Raw genomic sequence first — 19,768 nt, forward strand, 5'->3', positions numbered from 1 at the left:
AGACTTACTAAAACAATTCTCATTTCAAAACAAATTATAATCAATTTCTCAGCTTCAACCATTTGGAGATATGTATCTATAGCAGAAACAAAACAAAACAAAAAAAACTTTTAAAACTGCCTAATGTCAGGCTCTTGTTTTCCACTTATTTACTGTGTTTTAACCAATTTAATGCCAAGAAAAACCAAAAAGAAAAAATATTGGGGAGAAATTGAAAGTAATGGTCTCATCTTACCCCATCACCTCCCACCTGTCATACAATCTCTACCCTCTAAAGAGAAATCCTCCTGTCAATGTGGCTTCCAACTGAAAATGGAAAAGAAATAAGATGTCTTCACTAAAAGGCTGTTCGTCGTGTTCTTAATTATTTGCTTTTTTTCAGGACTTAAATATGACATCCCAGAGAGTGAGGGCAAGAAAAAGCTGAAAAAAGAGTCACCTGAAAGTATCACCTGGACTTGGTAGAGAATCCTCATGTGAGTGTGTGTGCATACTTATGTGTAAGGGCAAAATGACCCATCCAATCAAACCCCCAACCCAGAATGTATGGGACACATTTACATAAACATCCATACACCCTGAAAAATCTCTAAGCACATGTGTGCAGAGATATAGTCCTATGCAAGCTCAGCTAGCTGTCCACATACATGTATTCACTTCTGGAGTAAAGGCATTTTCATTGCTCCCATAGTTTCTTTCCATTTAGGGCGATTAGATGATGTCTATTCAAAGTTGCTGATCCAGAGAGAAAATAAGAGTAGATAAAAGGAGATTTCAAGTGACCTCCTCGTCCCTTTCACACCAACCTGAGCCCTAGAATAGCCAAGGATCAACTAACACAAAAGCCCTTTCCTTTTTCTTTTCAGCTTCAGAAGATTTCATGCAAATGGTTAACAATAAAACACAGAACTATCACCGAGTTTTGTTAGATCACACATTTGGAATACTTTATTAACTCCTCCCACAGATAGGCTAGGTTTATTATCCACCTCTGAAGTGGGTAAATAAAATATACGTAGCAAAACAGAGGGCATAATTATTCACTGCTCCATGTGGTTTGTATCAGTGGTGTACTATGCTCATTCTTTTTCATTTAAACTTTACCGAAAGCCCCTCTCCCCTACTGATGGAGGACACTGTAATAAACATATCTTTCCACTGACAGTTTAGAGGGAAATGTTAAGTTTTTATTTACATTAAACTTCTGACAGGTAAAATAGGATTGTAGCATGACCATAGTTACCAACAGATCTGCTGGCTTTGTGAGCCAATAATTTTCCACTAGTTTACTTTATAGGCAGTGAAGAAAGTGGCATTGAAGACTTAAACATATTCCAGCAGTTTTTAATCAGTGAATGTCCAACTCAGATCTGCTTCTGATGGGCTAACCCTGTAGTAAAAGAAATAGGTGCTCTGACAGGTGACTATTAAGAGAAAGTATAGAGTATAGTTAATTGTATTGCCAGGGTACTTTAACAAGTTTCAAACTCATTTCAAAACATGAACTTTTCTTCCAAACCCAAGTCATCTTCCCTAGGAAGAAGAGCCATGCAATTATTCTTCACTCAAGTTGTACATTTAAAATAAAGAAATACATTTTGTAACACAAAAGTCTTAATTTTTGTGTTCTTAATTTTTGCATAAATACATTTAGATAGCTAAGCCTTGATTTTTACAGAAAGTAAATATTTGGCTTCACTGGTGTGCTAGGAATCGTTGTCACTTTTCCTCCTACAAAAGGCTTGATTGGCATCCAAAGGTCAGCACTTGCTCTCCTGCCATTTTCCCGTGGCTGCTCCTGGGCCCTCTAACTGGGTGCCCAAGCAAAAAGGGGAAATGCTTCCCTTATCTCTCTTTTCCAAAACACCTGCTTTAACTGGCCAGCTTGTCATAGAAAACTAAACTGCTTTTTAAGGTAAAGCACTTATCTCTGGGCATTTTGACCCAAAGGTGACAAAGAAGAAATGCCCAGGCCATACCAGAGTTATAGTGAGTACACAAGCCTGCTGGATCCGTGGTTCAACGACATAGGCAGGCTGAGAACAGACAGTCCAGCAGAAGCCTGACTCCCAACTTGGCCTTTCCACCCTTGTCTTCATGTTGACAAAGGCAGAACTTTTTACAGCTGGGCAGCCACAATAGAGACTGAGTTCAGTCTTGCAAGAAGGGGTGGTTTCTGACATAGGGTGTTTGTTTGTTTGGGGTTTTGTTTTTAAATAATCACAAAACATTAGGCAGGCATTACTGTGCCTCTCTTCACCCTTTTCTTCAAAAGATCTATGCAAGACCATTTTAAATACATCTTCTTCAATTTCGTTTTTCACAGCCTTAACCTCATACCAAGGGAGACTAATTGATTCGGCACCTTTAAAATAAGCTCTTTGGGAAAGGTCTGCAGTACGAGCAGAAGAACTGACCTTTCTCCCAGCGATCGCAAGCATGTTCATCTCTCCAGATGGGCTTGATAAAACAGGGTTATTTCTGTTCTGTGGTCTCTCAAAACAGAATAATACCATTTTTAACAATTTAGGGGATAGGGAAGAGATACAGGAGAGAATTTTCTACACATATCTGGTCATTTGTAGGGTCTCACGGCTCTTGAACTAAATTTAGAAAACATTTTTACAAGGCCACCTTTTTTTTCAGTGTGATTTACCAAAAAGCCAAAACAAATGACCCGTTGAGTTTGGGGAGAGCAAAATACCAATATCAGAGAGGTCATAGAATTAGTGAAGAATGATTCCAGCCTTAGTGGAAGGAGAGATAGTGGTGAGGGGGTTGTTAATCAGCTAGAAAGGCTGCATGGATCCGGACTCTGGGGCCTGGAATGCAAGTCATGCTGTATATACAGCCACAGACCTCTGCTTCTCTCCTTCTCCCACCAGGTCACAACTGTTTATTGTCTGTCCCGCTAGAAGAGAGCAAGTGTTGTCTGGAAGGCTTTTAAAAAGTGATTAAGGCTGAGCTGTGATGCTAGCAATCTGCAAGAGGTATTGTAAGCCTGATTCCTCTCCCCAGTCGGAGGGGTACCTTCTCATGTCTCTTGGGGAACCACACTGGAGACTTTGCGTGCATTGAACTGGCCTATGGGGACCAGGACAGAGGAAGACTTTAGAAGTGAGGTCTGGGAGTCCAGGCCCTGGTGAGGAAACCAGCCAGGTGTCCTGTCTCTACACCAGCCTCGCCAGGAGAGAGGGACCTTGGAGAGGGCCGAATATACATGGCCACCACGCTGGCAGTCTCAAGGAGTGTGCTGAGACAAGGGCCACTGTGGGTTTGGGTCCAAGAGTCCCAGTTAGAGGTCCTCGGAAGCAAGGGCTTGGTGGAGAAGGGAGGGAGAAAGATCTGGAGAAGAGAGGATGAGTGGAAGAAAGATGGAAATTCCATCTGCTTTTCTGCTTCTGCAGCTGAGCGTTCCTGGACCCGTGTGTGGATCTGCACAGCTTGAGGACCTACGTGCTCCCTCAAAATATGACCACTTTCTATTAGGTGCCCTCCCCAACCACAACAGATATCATTGTCTCCGGGGTTGCGTGTGGGGCGCTGCCGGTAGTGTGCTAAGTTGAACACGTAACGAACGACAGCCTCGTGGAGAGAAAGCCTCGGCTCCCTCAGGACCTGAGGTGACCCTCAGTCCCTCCACGGAAGCCGTTTGCTGGGGGTGGGGCTTTGAGCCCAAGTGGAGGCGCTCTGCGGGTGTGCAAATGCGATGGGGGAACACAGGGTCCAGAAGAGAAACTGAGCCTAGAGTGATGCTTGGGCTGGAAGGGGAAAGCGCCCCTCCTCGAAAAGCCTCGGTTTCTTCTTGCCCCTCTCACGACAGCAAGTTGGCGCATATGCCCGGCAGGAGCACGATCTGTTCCCCTGCTTTGAAAAGCCGAGGGTTTCCACGGCTCCGGACACCACAACCAACAGCCACCCCTCCCTTTCCGGGGCTAAAGCCGGGGGCTGCGCCCGTGCCTCCCTCCCTTCCTTCCAGAGAAGCAGGCAGCTTCGCCTGAGGCCACTCGAGGTCTCCACTTCTTCCCATACCCAGGGTCACGCCAGATCCCAGGGGCCTCTTGCGAGTTTGGAAGCTCAGGGTAGGGGTCGGCAGAAAGAGCCCACAGCGCGGGTGAGCGGGCCCCACCGCTCTCGGGGAGCCTCATCTAGTCCTCCTGCCACGCCTTGCCCCTAGCTTGCAAGCCCGAACCGAGGCCGACGCCGCTGGGCTGGCTCCTTCCCGCGCCCACCCAGCCCTAGGGCGCGGCCCCCGGCGTCGGCTCCCCCGCCCCGCGCGCCCGCCCTATGAGCCCTCTGACGCAAATGCGCGCCCCTGCCCAGCGCCGAGGAAAGCTTTCTCGTCGGTTTAAATTGAGGCTCTTCCTTTCACACACACTCGCTCCGTCCTCACCCCTGGGGAGGTGACCCCTCCCCACCCCCAGCCCTCTTGCTGCTGCGCGAGAAGTCTGGCGGGGCTGCGGGGCTGCGGATCTGGTGCTCTCTCGCTGCTGCCGCCGCCGCCGCCGCGGGTTCTCCGCTGGGGAGAATGGCTTGGTGTCCCTTTTAATTCGCTGACACTATCACCCACATCAAACAGGCAGCCATCGATCGCGTTACATTAGGGGATCCCGTTTCAAACGGCGTCCGCAGGTGGGCGGCAGGAGCCTCGCTCGCCAGGGCCTGGCTGCAGCCTGGCAAGGCGCTGGCGGCAGGGCCAGCCCGGCCGAACTCGGAAGCCGACTCCATCGCGGCTCCGGCTTGGCACCGGAGTGGGGGGGGGGGGTGGAAGGGGGGGGCGGCGACGGCGGCTCGGGTGCCAAACCTGTGGACCCTCCGCCCCCGGTCCTCCGCCCCCCGGCTGGAGGCTCCGCAGCATTTTCCCGCCAGTGCGGGAAGAGGGTAGAGAATGGGGGTGAAGGAGACCTGTTTTGAATTTGGACTGATGCTCGGCGGGCACGATCCTCAGCTCCAAGGCGGCGCCGCGGCCGTGATCCCTACCTCCACGCCGCCGCGGGACAGAGGCCGGGTGAGGGCAGCTCCGGAGCAGGCCCCGCGGAAAGTTCTTCTCGCCCCGCCCCGGCTGACTGGACTGCGGCCCCGGCCTGCAGAAGCCATGCTAGCAAAGGCTGCCTCCCGGCCTGTCCGCGTTGCCAACCCCGAGTTCAAAAGAAACGATAATCATTGTGTTACTTGCCTGGTGGGGCAGGACTTGGCCGAGTCTCGCTTCTGGTGCCCACGACTCCCGGTCCAGGGTCCGAGGGCGGCTGGGCCCGAGGGCCGGGCGTCCAGGGGGCCTCTGGTTCCCTGGCGCTCGCTCTCGCTTCCTCTTCCACTCGCTCCGTCTCTCTCCACGTTCTCTTTCCTTCTGCCTGTATCCCTCTGTGCCTGCTTCCTCTGCCCTCGACTGCCTGCCTTTGTACTAGATGGGGAGTACAATTTAGAATTTATATGTAGAAAGCTCGTTCTTCTTTATCTTTTTCTTCCTTCTTTCCTTTTTTCTTTCTCTTTTTTCTTCCTTCCTTTCTTTCTTTCTTTCTCCCTTTCTTTCTTTCTTTCTCCCTTTCTTTCTTTTTCTTTCTTTCTTTCTTTCTTTCTTTCCTTCTCTCTCTCTCTTTCCTTCCTTCCTCCCTCCTTTCTTTTCTTTCTTCCTGTCTTTTAATCGTGTTCGTTTCACCTTTTAACTGACCGGGAGACGTAAGCGCGTTTATTTGGGGAGAAGGGCGAGGGCAAGGAGCCCTCGCCGGCCCCCACCGCCTCCTCTCCATCAGCTGCGTACAATGGGCCGCCGCTTGCGGAGTGCATTGACTGTCTCTTCATTATTCGAGCTGGAGGGGCTGCGGGGCAGACACGGAAAAGCCTTTTTTCTGCTCTTTAAAATCGTCGCTCGTCACTAAGCGGTCGCCGACTCCAGACTTGTAGGCTGGAGAGACCGGGAAGCGCAAAACGTACCCCAAACACGCAGCGCTTCCCAAACCCCTCCCTAGTGAAATTTAAAGGGAGAACGTGTATTAAAAAACAAACCCTACCTCTGTCAATACAGCGTGGCCATTTACTCCCACCTTTACCTGAGGGCGTGTTGAGGCTCAGGGTGCTGGAGCTGAGACAAACTTTTACGCTCTCCCGAGTCTAAGGGCGGGCGGGCAAGCGCAGCTCCCACCCCCGGCGGCAGCAGCGGCGGCTTTGTCACTCCGCGCCGCTCCGCGCCCGCCTGAGCCTGCCTAGGGGAGCGATCTCAAAACGAGGGGGGTGCGAGTGTGCGATTGGAGAATATGTAACTAATAGAAGTATCATTTTCCCCCAGTACGATCTTTCAAGGAAAAAAAATCCATTGAAAGAATTTTCAAAGTGCTGTCTTCGTTTGGAGAAAAGGCACAGGCTGCCTGCCGGGAGGGGAGGAGGGACCCGACTGTGCGCCTCCAGGACGCGGCTCCCGTCCGCTAGGTGGCAGCCGGAGCCAGCGATTCCTGCAGGCCTCGCGGCGGGACCCGCTCCTCCCGCCGGCCCCTCCTCCGGCGACCAATCGCCTTTGGGAATCGGGGTGTCTCTCTCTCTCTCTCTCTCTCTCTCTCTCTCTCTCTCTCTCTCTCTCTCTCTCTCTTTCTTTCTTTCTTTCTTTCTTTCTTTCCTCTCTCTCTCTCTCTCTCTCTCTCTCCTCTCCTCTCTCTCCTCTCTCCTCTCTCTCTCTCTCTCCTCTCCTCTCTCTCCTCTCTCTCTCTCTCTCTCCCCCCTCCCCCCCTCTCTCTCCCTATCTCCCCCTCCCTCTCTCTCCCCCTCTTCCCCTCTCCCCTCCCCCTCCCTCTCCCTCCTGCCTTCCTCTTCCCCTCCCCCCTCCTCTCCCCATCTCCCATCTCCTTCCGTTCTCCCTCACCCCTTTCCTCTTTTCCTGGGACTCGGACTTGGCCGCACTAACCACCCCACCCCCAACGATATGAGAACTTACTACTATTTTATTAATAATTACTGGAGAGTTCGTAGGAACTTGGAACAGCCTGAGGATACCAAAAAGGGAAAAGAAAAGAAAGAGAGAAGAAGGAAAAATCGGATTGACTGGAAAGTTTATTTTAAAAATCATCTTTGGGATGGAGAGGAACCGTTGGCTCGGATTGATTTTGTGGCAATAGCTGCGAATTCCAGGAGTGCATTTTTGTCATAATTAAACCCTTAATTTTAAAACCAAAATATACGTTGGACCAAAACACAGGGAGTCCCTACTTTGTTTCTTAAAGGAATATAAAATGAGCAGAATCCACTCTTGGATTGTGCTTATGTGTGAAAGAAGAAAACAATACAAACCCAAAATATTTCACGAATCATTAAAACGGTGAGAGTTTAATTCCCATTTAAAATTTTCCTAACATTTTCAATGACACTCTTCACGCTCATAAAACATAATTCTAAAAACTTTTCGGAAGAAAACAAAATAATGTCTTTCTAATTCTCTCTTTACCCATTGCAAGGCATTCTTCCCCTCGCCATCCCTTCCCCCTCTGGTGTGCGTGTGTGTGTGTGTGTGTGTGTGTGTGTGTGACCATAGACGACCCATACTAATCAGGTCTCAGAGTAAATAGCAGCGCAGGGCGATCTCAATGTAAATTGCGCTTGTCAGAAGCACACCCCCCCCCCCCTCACTTTCTCTCCTCCTTCCCTCGCCAACCCGTAAGTAGGTAGCTAAGAGGGAGGGGAAAAAAAAAAAAAGAAAGAAAGAAAAAGAGGAGGGGGGAGGGGCTCTCCAACCAATGGCGTTCGGGAGGCTTGGCTAACCTTAGCCTCCCATTTTCTCTCCCCCCTATTCAGGGCTCTGACCAGTCAGTCGCCTTTGATTATCAGTTGCCAGCAGCCCTTCTCTTGGCTCCTTGACACGAGCTCCATATAAGGCAGCGATCTCCATAGAAACGTGTCAGTTTCAATAGTAGTGTCAAAGTTCACTATATACAGACATTCGCGCAGATCCCCCTTTCGGAAACACTGCTCTGCGAGTCCTCCCGTTTAAACGCATTCAATTTTGGGGTCTCTCTCTCTTTCTCTCTCTCTCTCTCTTCTCTCTCTCTCTTTCTCCTCCGCCTCTCTCTCTCAATCTCTCTCTTTCTCTCTTCTCTCCCCCCTCTCCTCTCGCCCCTTTCTCTTTTCTTACATATTCTATTAGTTGTTTCCCCCGTATTCTTCTTCTTTCTCTCCTTTTTCTCCCTCCTCCTTGTCCCTTTTACTCCATTCCTGCAGAAGAGTGAGGGCTAAACTTAAAAAAAAAAAAAAAAAGGAGGAGGAGGAGGCACCCCCTCGTATTCTTCTTATCGTTATTTTATACATATATGATTTTTTTTGGAGGGAGGGTGTTGGTTCCCGGCTGAAGAGCACTTATTTAAAATACTAAAAAAAGAACATTTTTGGGCGATCTCCAGGGTTTTTTTAACTAGCTCTGTGTGTTATAGCAGAAGAAGCAGAAGAAGGAGCAAGAAAGAGGAAAAGAAGAGGATTATTTATTCGACCTACTTTGGATGTCTCTCTCGTTTTTTTTTTCTTTCTTTTTTTTTTTTTTTTTTTTGCAATTCTTTTTCTTCTGATTTTTATATTTTCTGTTTCGCTGTGAATTCGTCGCCGGCGTGAATTATCTCGTGTTTTTCTCCCCCTCCGTCACCTCCCGAAAGAAAAAGGCAGCGAGAGCCCGGCGCCACCGGCACAACAAAAAGAGCAAAGTGTGTGATCCTCCTCGCTGGCTGCCTCCCGCTCTCCAGCGCTGCCTTCCTGAATGGCTGGCTGCGTCCGGCCCTGGACCTGGCCCCCCGACACCAGCGCGCTCTGATCGCCGCCGGCAGCCTCGCCCCGCGCCCTGCTCGGCTCACCGCGCTCCCCTCAATCCCGAGCCCAGCGAGGGCTCCCGCCGGGACAGCGGCGGCGGCGCGGGCGGCCCCGACCCGAGCTCGCGCTCCGGCTGCAGCCCCGACTCCAGCTCGGACTCCGGCCCGGGCCCCGGCTCCTCCAGCGGCGCTCGCTGCTGCAGCTGAGGCAGCGGCTCCAGAGGCGCCTGCAACCTCGACCTCCTCCTCCTCCGCCGCCGCCGCCCTCGCCGGCTTCCTCTATGTCTGCTCTGCCGGCGCACAGCGCGTAGCCCCAGTGGCCGGCGGGCGGGCGGGCGGGCGCCCGGCGCGGGTGAGCGAGTGTGTGTGCGAGTGTGTGTGTGCGCGGGGGTGCGGGCAAGGCGGAGGGTGAGTGTGTGCGCGCGCCGTGGCCCATGCCCGCCGCCCCCGGCGCTGCGCCCCGCGCCGCTACCGGCTGCCGCCTGTGCCATTTCTGATTTTGCAACTTGGTGAAGAAGAAAAAAGCGAGAGAAGGGAGCTTGCTCGCTGGGGGGGGGTGGGGAGGGGGGGGAAGGAGAGCGTGGCCCCCCCAGGATCGGAGCGCGGGGGGAGCGGGCGAGGGGAGCAGGGGTGTTGGGGGGGGAGCCTGAGAGCCTGGGGGGGCTGCAAAAAGAGAGAAAGAAAACAGCAGGAACCACAACAAAACGCCAGCCGGGCGGGCGGGCGCGCAGCAGCAGCGGGGCGGCCGAGGCAGTAGCGGCGGCAGCGGCGGCGGCGGCGGCGGAGGCAGCGGCTGTTGCCCGGCTCGGGCTCGGCTCCCGCGACCCCGGGGCGCCGGGCGGGCCCCCCGCCCCCTCCCCCTCCCCCCTTCCCCTTCCCCTTCCCCTCCCAGCGCGCCCGCGCGCCCCGCGGCCCTCGGCGAGCAGCTCGGCTCCCCCCAGCGCTCCCCGGGCCCAAAGATATGGCAATGGTAGTTAGCAGCTGGCGAGATCCGCAGGACGACGTGGCCGGGGGCAACCCCGGCGGCCCCAACCCCGCAGCGCAGGCGGCCCGCGGCGGCGGCGGCGCCGGCGAGCAGCAGCAGCAGGCGGGCTCGGGCGCGCCGCACACGCCGCAGACCCCGGGCCAGCCCGGAGCGCCCGCCACCCCCGGCACGGCAGGGGACAAGGGCCAGGGACCGCCCGGCTCGGGCCAGAGCCAGCAGCACATCGAATGCGTGGTGTGCGGGGACAAGTCGAGCGGCAAGCACTACGGCCAGTTCACCTGCGAGGGCTGCAAAAGTTTCTTCAAGAGGAGCGTCCGCAGGAACTTAACTTACACATGCCGTGCCAACAGGAACTGTCCCATCGACCAGCACCACCGCAACCAGTGCCAATACTGCCGCCTCAAGAAGTGCCTCAAAGTGGGCATGAGGCGGGAAGGTGAATATTTATTCTGTGCTTCTCTCCCTGAGCTTCGCCCGCCTCCCCGGCCCTCTTTCTTTCTCTCTCGCGGGGGTGGCTGCTGTATGGGGCTGGGGTTCCTGCGGTCCCGGCCCGTCCCAGCTTCTCCTGTCCCCGCTACCTTCCTCCCCCGGCGTCTCCAGCCGCCCCCCCCCCAACCCAGCTCGCTGCCGCTGCCTCCCCCTCCCGGCCTGCGCTCCTCTCCCCGGCTCCTCCACCCCACCCTCTGCCTGCTCAGGATTTTGTCCCTGGGATCGTGAGCTGTGGCTTAAAATCCCCTCCCTCTGTCTTGGATGTGCTCGGTGCGTGTCTCTTTCCCGCGTGTGCGTGAGGATGCTTGGGGCTGGGCTGGCATGAACTTGGGGAGGGGTGCTTATTTCCCCCGGAAAACTCTGTTTCTGTGTTTTTTCATTCCACTTTCCCCTCCACCTCTTCATGCCCTTTATTTAAAATGGGGGAGGGCTGGAGACTGGAGTACTCTGAACCATAGATTCATTACTGCATCATCCTTTTGGAAGCTTAGCTTGGAAAAAGAGGAGTGAGATTTATTGCACTTGTAGGTCTAATTAGGGGGGAAGGGGGGCTTCTGGCCTGTTCACTGGTTCCCTCTCCTCTTCACCGAGCTGGGGCCGCCTCCTCCAGAGCTGTGGCCTTGTTTTCACCCCTCTACTTTCAAAGGAAAGTTTGTGACTGAACCGTGCTTTCATAGTTGTGTCATTTTTTTTTAAAGCATGATACTCGTTTTATTTCTTCACCAAACTCCACCCTCTGCTTAAATACTGCATACAAATTACAATTTACAGCGGCATTTACCGATCCTTCTGATTTGGCTATAATGCATAGACTGCAGCTGGCATGAGCTTCCACATCATTTAATCCCTGTGTTGTATGGCTTTGGTTTCTTTTAACACAACTTTTGATGTTGTATTTAGATATGCTTCATGTTCATGTGGCAAGAGATGCAGCACTTTTCTTATAAATATATCTAGCCATTTACAATTAAAGTTTATCTCCTGACAATCATTAAAGATGTCTTATAGTCAAATTAGTGATCCAGTCAATTTTGTAGAATGTAGATTACTCCTTCTTGTAACTGACTTTAAAATTATATTTTATATGCCACAAGAAAAGAAATTGAATTCCTTCAGATCTCAAGGAGCAGGCAAATATGACGACTTCATTTCTAGCTCCAGGGAGATTTTATAGGCATCTGAAAAACAAAAAACAAAACAAAGCAAAAAACTTTGAATTGTACTCTCATTTAATTGAAAAATAACTGCCAAGTTCAAAACTGTAATTAGAAAAAAGTATTCTAGCCATTATGTTTCAAGAGCTTAAATTGCACTGGGGCTTGCATTAAAATTAGAATCAATGCAAACTTAAGAAAATAGTGTATAACCTGAAGTAAGATAGCTACGTGTACATGGACATATCTATATTAATTTGCTGGGGGGGGAGAGTTCAGTAGCCCTAACTTTTCCTAAAGTTGTCTTTGTTTACATGGCAATTTAAAACGCTGGCACTGTTGAAGTAAAACATACACATTAAAAAAAAAAAAAACTTTGGTCAGCTTTAAGAACTCAAAGCATGCTTACGTTTTGCATTCAGATGGTTAATGAATCCAGTGTTTTTGCAGTTGCAAGCTCGTGCATTCACTGGGCAAAAGCTGGCTGCAGGTTGCAGTGGCACCGCGCAGGACAGACATTAATTATATTTTCCACTTTTTTCAATAATGTTTGGCTACTGTAAGTTCAACTTTTTTCTTGATTTTTTTTCAATTTTTTGTTGCTTTTAACAGTGAGAACCTTGTGTGGGGCGATGGGGAGGAGGGGATAGGGGAGGGGTGCAGGATACTTGTTTTCTCTTCAAAAGTTGTTAAGTGGTTAGTAGGGTATGTAACTTGTATCTATTTTAAGGATAATTCCGTAGCATTTTTAGAGAATATGGAAACATTTTGAGCAAAACCAGCTTGCTTGCAAATGAAGAGGCAGCTAGGCATTTGCCTAGAACCACCACCTTTCTCTGGTTTCGCCTGTTTTTGTTTTTGTTTTACCCTGATTTGGTTCCTTCTGGAGGGGTGAGTGGGATTTCATTAATCTGTGTGTGATTTGTTGGTGGTCGAGGGGCTGGGTGGCATTTTCTTGGCCATACCGGGCTGGGGGCCCGTAACTCAGGCCTAGTTCTGGCAGGGCTGGGGTGGCCAGGGGCGCAGGAGACGGCTGGGCATACCGAGCCGCGGAGCTGGAGGGCTTCACCCCAGATTGCCTCCGGGTATGGGCTGTGAGAGCGAGCGCCAAAGGAGATGCTCCGGGGCGCTTGTGGCTGCGGGAAGAACCTCCGCATTGTGTCGGGTGCGCTGCGGCACGGGATGTTCGCAAGCCCCCTGGATGCACATTGCCTCTTTTCTCTCTTTCTTTTCGTCAGCGGTTCAGCGAGGAAGAATGCCTCCAACTCAACCCAATCCAGGCCAGTACGCACTCACCAACGGGGACCCCCTCAACGGCCACTGCTACCTGTCCGGCTACATCTCGCTGCTGCTGCGCGCGGAGCCCTACCCCACGTCGCGCTACGGCAGCCAATGCATGCAGCCCAACAACATCATGGGCATCGAGAACATCTGCGAGCTGGCCGCGCGCCTGCTCTTCAGCGCCGTCGAGTGGGCCCGCAACATCCCCTTCTTCCCGGATCTGCAGATCACCGACCAGGTGTCCCTACTACGCCTGACCTGGAGCGAGCTGTTCGTGCTCAACGCAGCCCAGTGCTCCATGCCGCTGCACGTGGCGCCGCTGCTGGCCGCCGCCGGCCTGCACGCCTCGCCCATGTCCGCCGACCGCGTCGTGGCCTTCATGGACCACATCCGCATCTTCCAGGAGCAGGTGGAGAAGCTCAAGGCGTTGCACGTCGACTCGGCCGAGTACAGCTGCCTCAAAGCCATCGTGCTGTTCACGTCAGGTGAGGCTGCGGCCGCTGGGAGGGCAGGCCGCGCCGGGAGCGCCCGCAGGCCCCGCTCCGCTCGGGCCCGGCCTCCTGCGCCGCGCCGCTGCACCCGCCGCGGCCGGGCCCTCGCCGGACCTCCGGCCTGGCCGGGACCTGTGGCCCCCGCGCGGGGAAGCGGCCGGCGGCGCCGCTGCCATCTTTGGAGCGCCGCGGTGCGGGAGCTGAGGCGGCGCGGGCGCGGACGGCTAGGTGGCCCGGCCTGGCGGCCTGGAGCCCCGCGCGGGGCCGCGGCTGCGGCGGCGGCGGCGGCGGCGGCGGCGGCGGCGGGCGCGTGGCTGGCGGGGGGTGGGGCGGGGAGGCGGTGCCGTGGATCCGTCTGGCTGCGCGTGTGTGCGGTGTGCATGTGTGTGCGATGTGCGTGTGCGTGTGTGCCGGAGCTCAGCGTTTCTGGGGGAGGAGAGGGAAGGAAGAGAACGTGGGAATGTGGCTTTCTCCTCTGTGGCACGCTCCCTGGCTGACTTTCCCGACACAGTGAGACACAGAGAGGGAGAAAGAGAGGAATACGGGCAAATAAATCATAAATAATCCCGCTTTATTGCATCCTGATTTTCCCTTATCGGAAACCATTCATGTTTGCAGTTGCTGAGGTTATTGAGGGTCGTAAAAAACGTATTCGATCTAATCAAGAAAGATGAAAAACAAAAGCAATACTGTAGAACCCGCAAGTATGGGAGGATTCCCGCCCCGGAGATAAATCTCATAGCCACGCAAAACGCACGAACATTGGAAATTTAACAGAGTGCCTTAAAAATATCAAATTAAATGTAGGCAGTGGTAACATGCATGTTAACAATTTCTCTTATGATAGATGGTTCAAATTAACTTCCAGGAAAATGCATTAATGTTGTCTTTGAAGGCTCTGGTCCGAGCCTCTGAGAACACTGCCCCCCTTTTATTATTGTAACCTGCAAGAGGGAAACATATAAACACCCAGGACAGCAGGTAATGGGGGGAAATAAAAACAAAGCCAGAAAGGACGCTGGTGGGGAACAGAGCTGCTCAAACTGGGTCTCGGGCCTTGCCCACTGTGAGTAGGGTTAGCTGCCGGTTTACCACCCTTATTGGCGCTATTGTTTTTAATTCCTCCATTCAGAGAACAAATAAACCATCCTAATAAATCTATCCTAGAGGCAGGACCTCCAAAGGCCAAATTAAAACCACTCTTGAGCAGAGATGGCAAAACCCCTTTCCCAAGGCCTCATTGAACAGTAAGCAGTGGTATAATCTATCAATATTTCCTGGCTTTCATGCGTGAAGAATCATATTTACATTGTATTAAAATGACTCTTAAATTTGCACAATATTGTAATGTAGCAAATGTAGTATTAATATCGATCTGAACAGCAGATAATTTATTTAGACAAGAGCATCTCATTTGTATGCAGGGTGGCCTGAGCTGTGGACTTGGACTGCCCCCCTTTTACTTTCAGTGCAAATGCAGGTCTGCTAGTGGGAGAGGGAGTTATTCTTTGCAAGAGGATAAAGTGCGAACCTTAAAACAAATGGAAGATTTATTGAATAGCCTCCTCGGTGTTTGAATGCATTTTATCTTAATAAGTCTTCTTGATGGAAACGTGTTTTTCAAAAGTGACAAAGAGCCTGGGAAGCAGCGACCCGGCTGCTTTAGCTCTGGCAGGCCTGGGGCCTGTCTGGCTCTCCACTACCCAGCTCTTTAGCCAAATTAATCAGGAAGCAAGCCAGTGTCGGGGAAGCTGGGGTTTTAAAATCTCATCCAGTGAGGTGTCTTGAAGCAGAAATGTGACTTGGAGCTGGACAGAGGTCTTCTCAAGAAAAGTCTCCCTCCCTTTTCCTTGTCCCCCCCCCTAAGGTTCTTTGAACCCCCTTGACTTTTCTGATCTCCTGCCCTTTCCCAGAGAGAGGCAAGGACTGTGCAGGCTGTAAGGAAGACTGTGGAATTATTCATGCTTTCCTTTCAACTTTCCATCCTAAAATGTCCCTGTGAAAAGTGTTCCTTTAAAAAAAAAGTTTTCACAAAGATATTTCTTAAACCAAATCTTCAAGGTGTAAGGGAGGCCGAGAAGTGAACAATAACATTATTTTGTTGGAAAAATTGCAAGAAGAATATCTGAAAGTGGAAATAGAGCTGTCAGTAGTAATTCACCCCCCTTATCCATACAACACATTTCTACTTTTGACTAAACTTGTTTTGATTGCTAGCCAGAAGGGAATTCATGGGAAGCCTTCTCAAAGTCATCCAACTTTTAAGCAAACTTTGAATGATGGAAAAGACAGTTTTAGACATATTGTCCAACGAGGTTTACTCCGGATAAGTATTTGAAGCTGGCACGGGGGTTCCCTGTGGTGGTTTTCACATTTGGCCTCCGGATGGTATGTTTAATCCTTAATATTCTGGACAGCATCCAAGGACTAGGTCATGACCTGAACTTACTTTTTTTAAAAAATTCATTAATTCATACACCTCAATATTCTCTCAGATAAATGAGACTTTCCCCGAAAGGAGCCTTCTAGTTAACATAAATACAAGAAATCCATTTTCAGCACAATAATAACTTTGATTTCTAGTTATGGCAGCTGATTACATCTATATTTCCTGAACACTAAACTCTTCTGAATGCACAACATGAAATACATTCTCTGCACTACAAAGGCTAAGCTGGGAGGGCCTGAGCGGTAATGGTTATTTATTTACATAATTTCTTTTCCAGATACTGTAGAAGAAATATTGAGGGTTCCCACATTGACACTACCATATACAAAGCGAGACATGGGTTTTGCACATTCTGCCTCCTTTTCTTATCTGGGTATAACTCATGGAGTGTAAATATGTACTGCATCACACCCCCTGCTCACCTAGTTTCGCTACCACAACCAGACGATTGATCGAAGAGCTCATACTGTCAGTCCACAGTTGGGGGAATTCTGTTGCAGAAATATCCAAAGTAGGAATGAATATCTAGAGTGGGAAGCCAAGCCCAAATTAAGGCTCCTGCCCGAGGGAGGCTACAGGGCTGGCCGGCTGGCACTTTGCAGCGGGGCCCAGCTACAGGCATTCTGCCTTCAGAGGAGGAAAGAACTCGATGCAGCCAACACAGGGCCCAGGCATGCCTTTCCTGGGCTTCTCTCCCTTGGAGTAGCCCAGCTGGGGGAAGGGTAGTGACCTTGCACCCTGGGGGCCCTAAGTGTAAATATCAGATAAATATTTTACAAACCTGAGGAGACTCCATATGGGTCTTTTAAAAAAAAAAACCTGCTGGGGTATCAGTGGGTCCCTTTCATACTGCATTCTCTGAGGCTGAGAGGTATCCTGTGGCATAAGGGGCAGAGAATGCATGTCAAAGAAGATATATGTAAATAAGAGTCTGCATGGTGGTCATTCAGCAGGACCAGGTTAGGAAGCAAAGCCAAGGGCAGACCCTCAGGGTCCCCTCTCTAAGCATCGAAGCCCCAAACTGTTCCTGCCCTCATCCTGCTAACCATAAAATCTCACTGCCTTCCCAGGTCAGGCTAGTGTGACTGCACCCGAATGGCTGGCTAGAGTAATTAGACATCTGACAGGAACCCAATCTGGATCTGGGGTCAAAGGAGACCTGCCTCAGAAGTTCCTGAATTATCACTAGTTTTATTTGTATTTTTGCTCAAGGCCATAGCCTTGTAGATGAAGGTGTTAGAATGCTTTACAAATCCCAGTTCTTGAAATAGAGACATAAAGCTCAGAAACTCAGCAGACCCAGGTTTCGCTTTGAATCATTTGCTGTGTCTTCTTAGGGTCACACTTATCCATTCACAATTATACAGTGTCCTTTTGGGGGCATTGCCATGCATGAATTTCTTTCCAGATCTATATATATTAGCAAACTCTGCCTTTGATCTCTAGTCGACCTCCTGACTGGCTAAGGGCTCCTCTGTGATCTTCCTGTTTTTAAAATATTTATTATGAATACAGGAAACAACATGGGTGTTTGAACCAAGAGAGGAAGCCTTCACTTCATTCCTCTGATTCCACCTTCCCCTCCATTTGCTTGCCTCTAGTTAGTTGATACAGTATAAACTGCTGTCTTGAAATATTTTTAGTAGACCAAGAAGAGCCCTTGGTTGACGTGAGATTAAACACACAGGTTTTGAGATGCTTCCTTGGGTACAGGTCCTGCCACAGGAAGCCTATATCCCCAAATCCCCCCTCAACTCCCCACCTCCCAGTTCTGAAGCAGAAACAGCAGCTGTCTCCGGTCCAGCTTTGTGTCTGATCGCTGAAGTTGTCTCCTTTCTGCAGCCTGGAGTAACTGAGCCATATTCCTTCTGATTATCATACAGCTTACAGAGATGGGACCAATTTTCAATTACGTGATCTAAGGCACAGATAGAAGTGTTCACCCTGGCTGAGGATTTGCTGCAGAGCTCTTGCTTGCATAGAGAGTGGATCGCAAATCCTCTATTGCCAAAGCAGGAGCTTGATCTGATGCCAGGCCCTGCCAGCCTATGATTTCTTACCCCCTCGCATGTGTCTATTCACTATACAATCTAGGTTCTCCTTGAGGTTTCTGCTTGGGGTCATTTAGGTTTGAGAGGGGGACTCCAAGAAGCATTTTAGAACTGCCTCCAGGCTGCATATTTAGTCAGGGCTCCTGAATACCCCAAAACCAGGGGCAGAAGGGGCAGAAATCCTCCCTTTAATGAGCACAACGGAAAAGATGCTCCCCTGAAGGTGGAGGACAGGTTGCTGTGTACAGCAAACATGGCTCCAGCATCGTACATTATTTAATCCAAAGGTGAAAGAGGAGAAACAAAGGGACTGGAGAGGTTGCTGCCTCTTCAAGTGTGTGCCTGTCTCTCCAGCTCCCCAGGCCTGGTGGGAGTTTGATTTGTTTGTATTTGTGTTGGGGGCCGGGGGAAGGAAATAGTGAAGAAGGAGTAGGGAGGCATGGCGGGGAGGATTTCTTTTCTTCTTCCTTCTATTTCTATTTTTTCCCCTTTGCTCCTTAAAAGAAAAAAAAAAGTAAAATGAACGGCTTGCTGTTTGTGACTTTGCTGTCCGCTGACCTAACCGTGTGCCCCCTCCCCTTGTCTCTCCTTCCGGTGGCTGCTTGGGCAGATGCCTGTGGCCTGTCGGACGCCGCCCACATCGAGAGCCTGCAGGAGAAGTCGCAGTGCGCGCTGGAGGAGTACGTGAGGAGCCAGTACCCTAACCAGCCCAGCCGCTTCGGCAAACTGCTACTACGACTGCCCTCGCTGCGCACCGTATCCTCCTCGGTCATCGAGCAGCTCTTCTTCGTCCGTTTGGTAGGTAAAACCCCCATCGAAACTCTCATCCGCGATATGTTACTGTCTGGGAGCAGCTTCAACTGGCCTTACATGTCTATCCAGTGCTCCTAGACCTTGGGCGCTTCCCACCTGCCCCCACCCCCTAGAGACTCACAGGACCGGCGGGGGGCCGTGGACTCCAATGCCGCGGGGACACCAGGCGGCCGATGCAGGGTGCGGTGGGCCGGGCAGCGGGGAGGAGGGCCAGGGCGACAGGAGCAGCCCACCGTGCAGAAATGCAACCCGAGCTGCAAACCAGGAGAAAAAGAGACTCTTTTTAGTGTCAGATCTGTGGACACGTTGGAAAGGAAAGGAAAAAGACCTTGTGTCTGATGAGAAAAAGAAAAAAATTTGGAAGAGAGGACCATGAAAATTTTAATAAAACAGAAGGAGACTAACGGACCTTCCAGGATTTATTGTGGACAGATGTGGATATATTCTGTACAGAAAACAACACACATGGAAGTGGACCGAATCCTATGTAGAAACACACACACACGCACACACACACACATTGTTATTCATTTTGTAAAATACTAGTCTTTATTTTCATTTTTTTGTAAAATTTAAACATCGTATGCACATAAAAAAGAAACAAGAATTAGGGGAAAATAACATTTTCCAAATAATTATTAAAAAAATTGTCCTGTGTCTATGTATCTATATCTGTTTTGTATTTTTTTCTGGTTCCAAACCAGATTTCCTGTGATTCTATACTAATAATTTTTGATATAACCCTTTGCTTCTTATAATGAGTGCGATATATGTTGTCGAGGCTGTTCTTCAAGAATTAAAATTGAAGTGAAAATTTAAACAAAAAATAAAAGAATTTAGCAAAACCCACGTGTCTGGTTGCTTGACAGATGTCATCAGTGCAAGAGAACCCTCCAATTAATTTCCACTCTGATTATTATTAGAATGGCGGGGTGAGGGGGAAAACTTTTAAGGTCCATTACCAAGTTGGCTAGATTTATTTCCTAAAAGCAAGCAGCTGCTTTGGTTTTGTAAATGCGGAAGGCCAGGCTCTGCATGGGACAGAGTGGGGGGTGGGTGTCAGGGCACTTCGGTGCCGGCAGCAGCCATTGTGACCTTGTAGGTGGTGGGCAGCCAGCACGCAGCTGGCCAGGAGGCTGGAGCAGGCCCGGTCCCTCGGGGTTGAGTCTCTGCGCTGCCTGCTTCAGTATCTGCAGGTGGGAACTTGCCTGGCTGGAGAGGATGGAGCCCTGACAGTGGGGGGGTTCAGCATGGAGAGGGCCACTCTGACACCTCTGCGTC

The 19,768-nt window shown here is 50.7% G+C and overlaps 1 protein-coding gene across 1 annotated transcript; it reads left to right on the forward strand.

Annotated features, from left to right (window-relative positions):
- Nucleotides 1–9,438: 9,438 nt before the first annotated feature.
- Nucleotides 9,439–19,338, forward strand: NR2F1 (nuclear receptor subfamily 2 group F member 1). The gene is made up of 3 exons (XM_079917641.1): nt 9,439–10,195; nt 12,641–13,168; nt 18,285–19,338. The coding sequence occupies exons 1-3, from the start codon at nt 9,736–9,738 to the stop codon at nt 18,563–18,565; spliced, it is 1,269 nt and encodes a 422-aa protein (XP_079773767.1). The 5' UTR covers nt 9,439–9,735; the 3' UTR covers nt 18,566–19,338.
- Nucleotides 19,339–19,768: the final 430 nt, after the last annotated feature.

This window comes from Stenella coeruleoalba (genome assembly GCF_951394435.1).
Source record: "Stenella coeruleoalba genome assembly, chromosome: 3".
NCBI lineage: Eukaryota > Metazoa > Chordata > Mammalia > Artiodactyla > Delphinidae > Stenella > Stenella coeruleoalba.

What these genes read in the sequence shown, in the direction of transcription:
- NR2F1 (XM_079917641.1), top strand. Translation starts at nt 9,736, where the DNA reads ATGGCAATGGTAGTTAGCAGCTGGCGAGATCCGCAGGACGACGTGGCC. An exon ending in AGTGGGCATGAGGCGGGAAG is followed by an intron (nt 10,196 to 12,640) that starts GTGAATATTTAT and finishes TCTTTTCGTCAG; the next exon opens with CGGTTCAGCGAGGAAGAATG. An exon ending in CATCGTGCTGTTCACGTCAG is followed by an intron (nt 13,169 to 18,284) that starts GTGAGGCTGCGG and finishes CTGCTTGGGCAG; the next exon opens with ATGCCTGTGGCCTGTCGGAC.